The sequence below is a fragment of the Dama dama genome, chromosome 22, assembly GCF_033118175.1.
Source record: "Dama dama isolate Ldn47 chromosome 22, ASM3311817v1, whole genome shotgun sequence".
Taxonomy (NCBI): domain Eukaryota; kingdom Metazoa; phylum Chordata; class Mammalia; order Artiodactyla; family Cervidae; genus Dama; species Dama dama.
The window spans coordinates 52,192,141-52,203,416 of NC_083702.1; the positions used below are offsets into that span (position 1 = coordinate 52,192,141).

The 11,276-nt window shown below is 44.7% G+C and overlaps 1 protein-coding gene across 1 annotated transcript; it reads left to right on the plus strand.

Moving 5' to 3' along the window:
• Positions 1–5,296: 5,296 nt before the first annotated feature.
• Positions 5,297–5,518, plus strand: LOC133043126 (small EDRK-rich factor 1-like). Its single transcript, XM_061123984.1, has one exon. It carries the CDS (start codon positions 5,297–5,299, stop codon positions 5,516–5,518), a length of 222 nt encoding a protein of 73 aa, XP_060979967.1.
• The last annotated feature ends 5,758 nt before the right edge of the window (positions 5,519–11,276 follow it).

Sequence of the window (11,276 nt, forward strand, 5' to 3'; positions counted from 1 at the left end):
GTCTCTCTGTGTAAGGACAGACTTCTATTACAGGTGGCTGGGAATACATCAGAGGGGTTGCTCTATACAGGACAGAAGAGAAATGAAGCCCAACTCCTCGGGCCTGGACAGGAGTGAGGGAAGAGATAGAGAAGCCAGGAGAGTAACGCTAACAGAAGTCCCCACGAAGGGAAGCAAGAGGCCAGCAGAAATGAGGTTTCTGCTCATCACCCCAACCTCAAGAGTAGACAGAGCCAGCAAAGCCCTTTATGTTGTTGCCAGTTACTTTCCCCACAACTCCCTGTCCCAGCCCTCTTGACTGCCTTCCCTGTTGGACTTCTGGATCCTGAAGCTACTCTTGCTGAAGGACTTGCAAGCTCCTGAACACACCAACTCTTCTCTTGTTTCTCTGCCCTTGCACAACCTCTTCCCTCTGCTAGGAATGTCCCCTGGCTAGGTTTCTGCCCAGCAAAATGTGTTCTGTTTCTCAGCCTTCAAGTCACAGCTGGCTCCTCCTGAAGTCTCCTTCGCCTCACTCTGGCAGGGTCCTTCTCTGGTGCTCCCAGTGTATGTGACACCCACCCATATCCAGCGGCCTGGTTATCTTTTCTTTGCAAGGTTGGAAGCTCTTTGAGGAGAGAGACCTACACTTTGATCTTTGAATTCCCAGGACCTAGAACGGCGCTTGGCACACAGAGTAACCTCTAATAAATATGTGATGGTTGAATGAATATATACTGGACCTTCATTATTTTGCCTCTTCAGCATTCCATTCTCCCTTCTTATGGAAACAGCAGCTTGATTTTCTCCTTCGGGGGCTAACAACTTCCTCCTCTGCCCCATACAGGGGCAACAAGATCCAATTTGAATCTGGAGCAGAGGGTCACAGAAATCAAGAAGGGTGGTGCTTAATAATTTTGATAAACGTGCCCAAAGGCAGCTAGTTGATAATGAATAATGAATGTTTGTTGAAATAAAGAAGGGAGTGAAAGGGAGAGAAGGAGGGAGGAAGGGAAGGAGGAAGGACAGGAGAGAGGTGGGGAAAAAGGAATAAGAGAGGGAGGCAGGGAAAGGGAAGAAGCAGCTTAGGATAGCGCTCTGGTCAGAACCCTAGAGATCATTGGAAAGAATCAGCCGGGCTGAGCTGCAGTCTGGGAACTGTAAACCCTGGGGTCTGGACGCCTCTTACCTTCTCCACTAAACAGTCCTGTATTTAAATGGCTGCTTTCTCGCCTGGACTATTTTGGTACATCTATTATTGGCTCCCATTTAGTGTCTGTTTATTTAAATCTGCTTTCAACTGGAACATAATTCTCTTGATGATCCGTTGATGCTGCGACACAGTAGGAATACAGATAATTGTCACTGTGCACATTCTGCTGGAAATATAAAATTATTATCTCTAGAGCGGTGGAGTAAGGTGTTGGAGCAGGGATGTTAGGCAGCGCGGGCACGTGGGATTTGCAGAGTGCTAATTTGCTGGCTGCTCTGCCGGGCTCTGCGGGTTGTCATACGAGCCTCCCCCACCCCCGCCCCGGAACTCGGAGACACCCAGCTCCCCAGCACCCTGCCATCACTCCTCTGCCAAGAGAATGCGGGTAGCCACCCTCTCAGAGACTTGAGGATTCCTTCATGGTCATCATGGACCAAAGGGCGGGAGGCCGGTCACCGTCTCAGGCTCCAAGGCCTTTTGAGGGGACTGCTGGAACCAGGGGACAAAGTCTGAGCCGCACAGCCCCAGCAGAGAGCAGCCTGAAGGCATGCAATTAGAGCCAGGACTGGCTGGGGCGGAGGGCTCGCCGCTGCCCACCCCTCCTCGACTCGCCGGCCTCCCTGGCCCCTCACCCATCCCATGCCTCACCCCTTCTGCTCACCTGCTCCCAGCACACCACCCCCGCCCCCCCAACCTCTTACCCCCTCCGCACCTACCTCCAGCCCTCAGCTCCCACCCCCGCGCGCTGCCTCCATTTACAAGCAGCATCACTAATTGCTTTTTAGGGTCTCTTTTCTGCTCTCTGTTCAAAATTCACGGGGCGTTCCCCGGCCCTTTTATGCTACTTTTCTGAACCTTTTCAGCCTCTTTTACAAACTTAGCACTTTCTGTGCCTCTTTTAGTCTTGGCGAGAAGAAAGAGACTTGAGGGAGGTTTTTTTTTTTTTTTTTTTTTTTTGGCAGTAAACTCCTTCGCCTGTACCCCCTCCCCCGCCGCTCCCCACCCCCCAGTCCCGCCGCCGCCCCCTCCAAAAGCACACGCATTGACCCTCCTCCCACTGAATGGGGCTTTGTGCGGGGAATTTCCGGAACATAGCCCAGCGCCCAGGCCTCTGTGAGGAGAGGAGGGGCCCAGCCCGGCAAGGAGACCCTTAAGCCCACCCCATTACCACGGTCACTGTTTGCCCTGGATTCTCTAAAAGGCCTATTGTTGCCGGTTGCCAGGTATTCCATAGCAACACTTAAGCCAAGCTGCCTACCCTATTTAGGCCCAAAACTTTTCAATGGCCTCCAAAACCCGTGCTTGTCAGCGCCGCAGACTGCTCCTCAAACAGCCTCAGAGGGGAGGGCGAAGCCAAACCATCCCCCAGCCTTCTCTGCCTTTCAAATATCCGTGTTTGAGGCTGCTTGGGGGCTCCTTGTCATTTGCCTAGGATCAGCAGGCCAAACAATCGCAATTAAAATTTCTCTCTCCCCTCGACCCTGGCATCTCCCCCTCTCTCAGCCCCCCGGCCCGGTTGCAGACCTCTCTCTAACTTAATATTCAGCTGGGACTGGGTTTCATCATTTTCTGCAAGGGCCTCCTGGCTTTCCTTGTCAACCGTCTCAAAGGAAATTGCTTTATTATTTTAGGAGAGTTTGGGTGCACTTCCATGCACGGTTTATACTCCTTCTCATCTCTGGTGAAGAGGAAGATAATAGAATCAGAGCCCATGTTCTAGAAGGAATCTTAATCATGGTCCCAGATGAGGGTCTGGAGGCCCAGATCCAGGAAGAGACTGGCTTGTGTCACAAGTTATTTAGAGGTGGGGGTCCAGAGTCCAAGGTCCCTGACCCCCAAACCCATGCTTATGCTCACTAGGCAGCTCCAATGTAACATGAGGAGGAGATTGGCAGAGTGAGGAAAAAGTACTCCATGCATCTCAAAAATTGAAAATGGGAGGAAGGCAGGTTCCACTTTCAGAAAATGTGTGTCCCAGCCCTTCCTGCTCCTTCTTTTCCAGGCCAAATGTGAGTTTGCCCCAGCCCAGTGATGAGCAACCCTGGAGGTGCCAGTTCAGTTCAGTTCAATTTTCAATTCAGCTCACTCACTCAGTGTGTGCGACTCTTTGCAACCCCATGGACTGCAGCACACCAGGCCCCACTGTCCATCACCAACTCCTGGAGCCTACTCAAACTCAGGCCCATTGAGTTGGTGATGCCATCCAACCATCTCATCCTCTGTCATCCCCTTTTCCTCCTGCCTTCAATTTTTCCCAGCATCAGGGTCTTTTCCAATGAGTCAATTCTTTGCATCAGGTGGCCAAAATATTGGAGTTTCAACTTTAGCATCAGTCCTTCCAGTGAATATTCATGACTGATTTCCTTTAGGATTGGCTGTTTGGATCTCCTTGCAGTCTAAGTTTTACCTGCTACCTTACTTTCTCCTCACATTGGAGATTTATGGTGTCTCTCCCAGGTCCTGAGTTAGAGGAGGCTCAACTTAGCATTCTAGAACATTCAACTGCCCCACCCCCACCACCCCACACTCATCATTTGACAGAAATCATCAAATAATTTGCCCAAAGTCACAGAGCACTTAGCATAAAACCAAGCTCTGCCCCACAGCCTGCGTGGCCCCGCATGATCTGGACTGGCCCATCTCTGTCCCATCTTCTACCTCTCTCTTCCTGGCTTAGCTCATGCCAGCCATATCCTTTCATTCTTTGTACACAACGAACTCACTTCTGCCTCAGGACTTCTGTCTTTGCTTTTCTGTCTGCCTGGAAACCCTGTCCCCAGATCTTGTGGGGCTGGATTCTTCTCACCATTCAAGACTCATCTCACATGCCACTGTCTTGGGAAGACCATCCCTGCTCACATTCTACTGGCTTAACTTCCTCTTGTCCTTTTATAAATTCTTTATAGCATGTATTATAATTTTTATAATTAATTATAATTTATCATAGCCACCTATTGTATTTATTACCATCATAATTATTATTTATAGATATTTGGATCTCATTTCTTATCTGTTCCAGGCTCAAACATAACCTCTATTAGAACTCTACACCTTGTTTATCTTGTACCCCCAGAGTTTAGTGTAGTGTCTGGAACATAGAAGGTACTCAATGAATATCTGAATAAATAAATGAAGGTATTTGCTCATTGGTGGTAGATATGAAAGTTAGAACTCAAGTCTTCTAATTCACAATGCAATGTCCTTTTTCTTGAGGGCATTGTGGGATGAGAAAAGGAATAGTGTTCATGTGTTTTTAAGTCCTTCCTTATAACCCAGTGTTTCCCAAACTTTAAAAAAATTATTATTACTGCTCCACTAAATGAGCTTTAAAGATTGTTTTTACCTCATTGTCTCCTATGAAATTATCAGAGATATGTTCTATATCTAATAATGTACTGTGGTCTTTAAAGGGCTGTAAGTTAGTGTAAAGTCTAAGATTTCCCCACCCTAAGGACCAATTTTTGCTTCTTTCAGAGTGATGTCAGCTTCCTTGAGAAAGCATGTGATAACCAACAACAGTCACTCAGAGTAAAAGCTTACAGATTTCTGTTGGTGCTAAAAAAAACTGTGAATTAATTCCGTGCCTGATGAAAATGGAGGAGGATTGTCTCAGAGCTTAGGTGTGGAAGAATTCTAACCATTGAAAGTGACAAGAATGGGCAGAAAGGATGGTGGATGTGTTAACTTTGGGCTTCCAGCCCAGCCCTCATATTACATACTTCACAAAAGTTTCTAAAAAGATCTTTAGAAAAACCTTTTCAGCTTAGGTAAATGTGGTGTTAAACCACTACTCGTTAACCCCTTTCCTCTTCTTATTCAGCTCTTAATCAGATTATACAAAAGCTTTCAGACGTTCTTGGTTTCCAATGCCAGTGTGTGAGGATAAAGTAGATTTTCTAAAATGCTGCCTCAAAAGTCAAAATTTTAAAACTTTTACTGCTGGGTGTAGGTCCACAAAATAAATTCTTCATTAAGAAAAAATGTCAGCACTGGGAGCACCCGTGCAAGCTCAGTCCTCCAGACAAAGGGGTTCAGCCACAGAGCCTGTAAGGAAGTCATTGCTCTTCCGAGTTGCTCTCTTCCAGGCTCAGTGTGGTGGTCAGCATGGCCTGTGGAAATCAAGGAGAAGTTGCCCATCAGAAATACGTAAAGAAATCCCAGGAGATTAGTAAGGGAAACAGAAAAGCAGGTAGTTTGACTACCTCTCAGAGGAAACAGAAGGAATCTGAGATCATGCAACAAAAGCAGAAGGCAGCCAACGAAAAGAAGGCTATGCAGAGAAGAGCAAAACGACGACTATTTAGAAAATCTGAGTGCTACTGCTAATTAGGTGTATCATAAGTTCTATGATGAAGATTTTGTAGAATGAACAGCCATACATGTGTTATATCCTTATGAAACTATTTTAAACTTAAAAAAAAAAACAAAAAAAAACACAGCACTGCCTCCTGGAAGCACCTGTAGATTAAGAGCTGACATATTTATATGCTTCCTTGATAGCTCAGTTGGTAAAGAATCTGCCTGCAAGAGATGCAGGCAGGAGATCCTGGTTCAATTCCTGGGTCAGGAAGATCCCCTGGAGAAGGGAAAGGCTACCCACTTCAGTAGGGGTCGCAAAGAGTTGGACATGACTAAGTGACTTTCATTTTTGCTATCTATATGCAGGATGTTCATTTATGCATTCATTAATTAACCAAGTATTCACTGAATCCCTCTTATGTCCCAAGCAGTGTGCTAGGGGCTACACAGATATATTATTTACACAGCATTTTATATGAGTACCAGGTACTAGGGAGCTTCCCAGGTGTCTCAGTGGTAAAGAATCCGCATGCCAGTGCAGGAGAAGCAGGAGATTCAGGTTCAATCCCTGGGTTGGGAAGATCTCCGGGAGGAGGGCATGGCATCCCACTCCAGTATTCTTGCCTGGAGAATCCCATGGACAGAGGAACCTGGTGGGCTATAGTTCATAGGGTTGCAATGGGCCCAACATGACTGAGTGCCTGTGCATGCATACATGCATGGACTAGGTTCTAGAGAATGGAATGTACTCTTTGTAGGTTGCATGATTAAAGGAATGATCATTACTTGGCCTCACTGATACATATTATCTAAGCATGGAGTTCTTGATGATGCTACACGAACTCCATAGTCTCCTTAGTAGAAAAGTTAGAAGTTAGAAGTCTATCCCGAGTATAGTGGACATCTGCTTTGTTGCCTGCCCAGCATCCTTCCTTTCCTTCTTGTCATTATAGCAACCTCCTCTTCTTAGGGGAACTAGCTCTCCTATTCCATGTGGTCCTGCAATTATTGCAATTCAGAGTACCCTTCTGTTCACTTGGATGGAAGACAGATATCCTAGGCACAGACAATCCCTGGCCAATTCATTGCACCAGAGATGGAGAACATAGCACCAGGGAAACAGAGAGCAGCCTTCCTGCGGGTGCTTCTATCTTTTTAGAGATCCAAGTGACACCTCTGGAACCCAGGTTTCCACTTTTCAAGGGGTCTGGGGGAAGCAAGAGTGAATTTTAGAAGTTGAAGGTCCCTAAGACTCTTGGAAGCCACTGTTACTCACTGTTACCACATTGAGAAACAATGAAAACAGAGGGCAAGTCGGCCTGAATTCTGAAAGGAAGGTCAAGGACCACATTTCTTTTTTTTTTTTTTTTTTTCATTTATTTTTATTAGTTGGAGGCTAATTACTTTACAATATTGTAGTGGTTTTTGTCATACATTGACATGAATAAGCCATGGATTTACATGTATTCTCCATCCCGATCCCCCCTCCCACCTCCCTCTCTACCCGATCCCTCTGGGTCTTCCCAGTGCACCAGGCCCGAGCACTTGTCTCATGCATCCCACCTGGGCTGGTGATCTGTTTCACCATAGATAATATACATGTTTCGATGCTGTTCTCTCAAAACATCCCACCCTCGCCTTCTCCCACAGAGTCCAAAAGTCTGTTCTGTATTTCTGTGTCTCTTTTTCTGTTTTGCATATAGGGTTATCATTACCATCTTTCTAAATTCCATATATATGTGTTAGTATACTGTAATGGTCTTTATCTTTCTGGCTTACTTCACTCTGTATAAGGGGCTCCAGCTTCATCCATCTCATTAGAACTGATTCAAATGAATTCTTTTTAATGGCTGAGTAATATTCCATGGTGTATATGTACCACAGCTTCCTTATCCATTCGTCTGCTGATGGGCATCTAGGTTGCTTCCATGTCCTGGCTATTATAAACAGTGCTGTGATGAACATTGGGGTGCACGTGTCTCAGATCTGGTTTCCTCAGTGTGTATGCCCAGAAGTGGGATTGCTGGGTCATATGGCAGTTCTATTTCCAGTTTTTAAAGAAATCTCCACACTGTTCTCCATAGTGGCTGTACTAGTTTGCATTCCCACCAACAGTGTAAGAGGGTTCCCTTTTCTCCACACCCTCTCCAGCATTTATTGCTTGTAGACTTTTGGATAGAGGCCATTCTGACTGGCGTGTAATGGTACCTCATTGTGGTTTTGATTTGCATTTCTCTGATAATGAGTGATGTTGAGCATCTTTTCATGTGTTTGTTAGCCATCTGTAAGTCTTCTTTGGAGAAATGTCTGTTTAGTTCTTTAGCCCATTTTTTGATTGGGTCATTTATTTTTCTGGAATTGAGCTGCAGGAGTTGCTTGTATATTTTTGAGATTAATCCTTTGTCTGTTGCTTCGTTTGCTATTATTTTCTCCCATTCTGAAGGCTGTCTTTTCACCTTGCTTATAGTTTCCTTTGTTGTGCAAAAGCTTTTAAGTTTACTTAGGTCCCATTTGTTTATTTTTGCTTTTATTTCCAATATTCTGGGAGGTGGGTCATAGAGGATCCTGCTGTGATTTATGTCGGAGAGTGTTTTGCCTATGTTCTCCTCTAGGAGTTTTATAGTTTCTGGTCTTACATTTAGATCTTTAATCCATTTTGAGTTTATTTTTGTGTGTGGTGTTAGAAAGTGTTCTAGTTGCATTCTTTTACAAGTGGTTGACCAGTTTTCCCAGCACCACTTGTTAAAGAGGTTGTCTTTTATCCACTGTATATCCTTACCTCCTTTGTCGAAGATACGGTGCAAGGACCACATTTCTGAATATCAAGTCTAGAGTTGGATCTGAGAGTCAAGTTAGGAGTTTGGAGTTGATTAGAGAAGGTCTGGCAGAGAAGGCAATGGCACCCCACTCCAGTACTCTTGCCTGGAAAATCCAATGGACAGAGGAGCCTGGTAGGCTGCAGTCCATGGGGTCACTAACAGTCGGACATGACTGAGTGACTTCACTTTCATTCTTCACTTTCATGCATTGGAGAAGGAAATGGCAACCCACTCCAGTATTCTTGCCTGGAGAATCCCAGGGACGGGGGAGCCTGGTGGGCCGCCATCTATGGGGTCACACAGAATCAGACATGACTAAAGTGACTTAGCAGCAGCAGCAGAGAAGGTCTGGAGAGCTAATATATCAGGAACTGGCAAGTAGGTCCTGGATGATCGAATCATATCTGATTTGGTGCTTTTGCTCATTTTATAGGTCAGCAAAAGGTAAATCTAGTGACTAGGAGACCTTGGTGCTGGGAAAGATTGAGGGCAGAAGGAGAAGGGGGTGGCAGAAGATGAGATGGTTGGATGGCATCACAGACTCAATGGACGTAGGTTTGAGCAAACTCCAGGAGGTAGTGAAGGACTGAGAAGCCTGGCATGCTGCAGTCCATGGGGTCACAAAGAGTCAGACATGACTTAGTGACTAAACAACAACAACAGGAGGCTTAGAGGGTCTGAGGAGGGACTGTTAGAGAGTTTTAATTCCTTCTTTTAGAAATTTCTTGCTTCATTTTTTTTTTTTTTTTTCTGAGAAACACTTATTGTCCAGGTATTTCTTTTCTCTTTCTGCCATTGATATTCCCCAGATATTTGCATTCAGCCCTTCTATTTCCTCATTCTATTGCTTTTTTCTCATCTACCCCTGTGGTAAATTGAACAATCTCCCTCCAAAGTCGTTCACATCCTAATCCCTAGAACCTGTGAATGTGTGCCTTTCTGTAAAAAAAGGGATTTTTCAGATATGCTTAAGTTAATGTCTTGGTATCAGAGAATTAATCTCAACTATCTAAATCAGAAGGGGAACCAGGATGAAGCAATGAAAGCAAAGAAAGCAGACACTGGGTGATGGACTTTGAAGATAAAGGGGCCATGAGCCAAGGAATGGAGGCAGCTTCTAGAAGCTTGAAGGGATAAGGAAACAAAACCTCCCCCTAAAGCCTCCAGAGAGAAGGCAGCTCTGTTGACATCTTGATTTTAGCTTTGAAAGACTCATTTCAGGCTTCTGAAAGATAGTAAGTTTGTGTTAAGCCCCTAAGTTTTAGTAACTTATTACAGTATCAGTCAAAAGCTAATATAACCCCCATTTCACCCAAATCCATTAATCTGCCATCCTGACCTCTGTCCCGAGCTCCAATAGTCGTTTGTAGCTCGTGGTTTGGACATCTCCACCTTGGTGTTTTCCAGGTACTTTAAATTCAACACATGAATGTTGTCTCCCACTCTTGCTCCTCTACCGGTGCATGGTCTCATGTTAACAGCATCACCACCTGCCTGGAAGAGGCTTTTTCAACCGAAGATTTCTTTGGTTCTTCTTTTGTTCCTTCTTTTCTATGAAATGTTGCTCCATCATGTTCTTTATGCCTGCCTACCACTCCAACTACTCTAGTTCAGACCTCTAAAATGTAGATTACCCTGACAGTCTATTAATAATCTCCTTGCCTCCAGTATCTCCCAAGTCTACTCAACAATCCTCAGTCTTCTACTTGAAAACATAAATTGGTTATATCATCTGGGACCAACACACCTACAAAATAAAGTTCAAACCTGTTATCATAATCAAATACCCTTGACGTTTTGCTCTACCCTTTTTGGTCTCGTACCTTATCATTCCTTCCCCAACATATGCACACGCACACATGCGCACACACACAGACATGCACTATTATCATAGTAAACTTCACACAATTCTGCCACTCAAAGATTTCTGTTTGTAAGCACAGCCTTCTATAACTTGCACGCCTGTTTACCATCATTCAGTCTTCTTTGCCTGCAAACCTCTTCTATCCTTTCACTGTCATTGCCAGTGTGAATACTTCCCAAGACCCTCTGCATTTCCAGCCAGAATGAAGAGTCCATTCTGTGATTCCACACCACTGAGTTTATGCTGTTATGACATTTATCATATAATATCATGGACTTTCATTTGTACATCTGTGTTTTCCCCAATAATAGGGACCAGGTCTCATCTCTTCTCTCTGAAGTTTCAGTATCACCATCCAAAACTCAGTTGGTAGCATTACCTGTAAGAGGCTAAAGGAGCAAAGTGGACCAGCAATGTGCTTGTTCCATATTCCTGGAAGTCATGAATGGGTGTAATTTAGGAGTAATGGGGTAAAACAAAGGAGCTCAACTTCTCTGCATAATAATGTACATTTTCTTTCTCCATGGCAAGAGGTGCTTTGCAAGCTATAAGACCATTGGGTAAACATTTTATTCTTTCTTAGGGGCTTAGTGTTTACTGGCACTGAGAATTAGTGTTTGCCCTTCAAAGATACATTTATGTGCTTAATGAAATAAGTTAATCTTTGCACATAAAAACCAAGAATGGGATAGCCAAATGAAAACTTGGAATATGTCCCCTTATTAAGTAGGTCTAACACCATGCCTAGCATAGACTATGTGTCAAATAAATAGTTCTTGAATTTAAAAAGTGAAGAATTTAGTGTTTTATATGTTTTCCCTTGGACTCTGGAGAAGTCACAATTATCAAACAGCTTTTAGATTTTTTTCCCTTCCAACATTATAATTTTCCCTAATTACTCTTCAATGATTCATTAAGGAAAGCCATAATCACCCCTGCAGCTCTGTGTGAAGTGGTGCTGGGAGGTTAAAGTGGCAGGACTGTCAGAGAAGAGAGTGGCCCGCCCTCAGCCACTTCTCTGGTGTTCTGCGGTCATCCAGGCAGTGACCCAAGTGGGAGCGGGAGTGATAGAGAACGCAGGACACTGAGCAGCAGGCTCCGA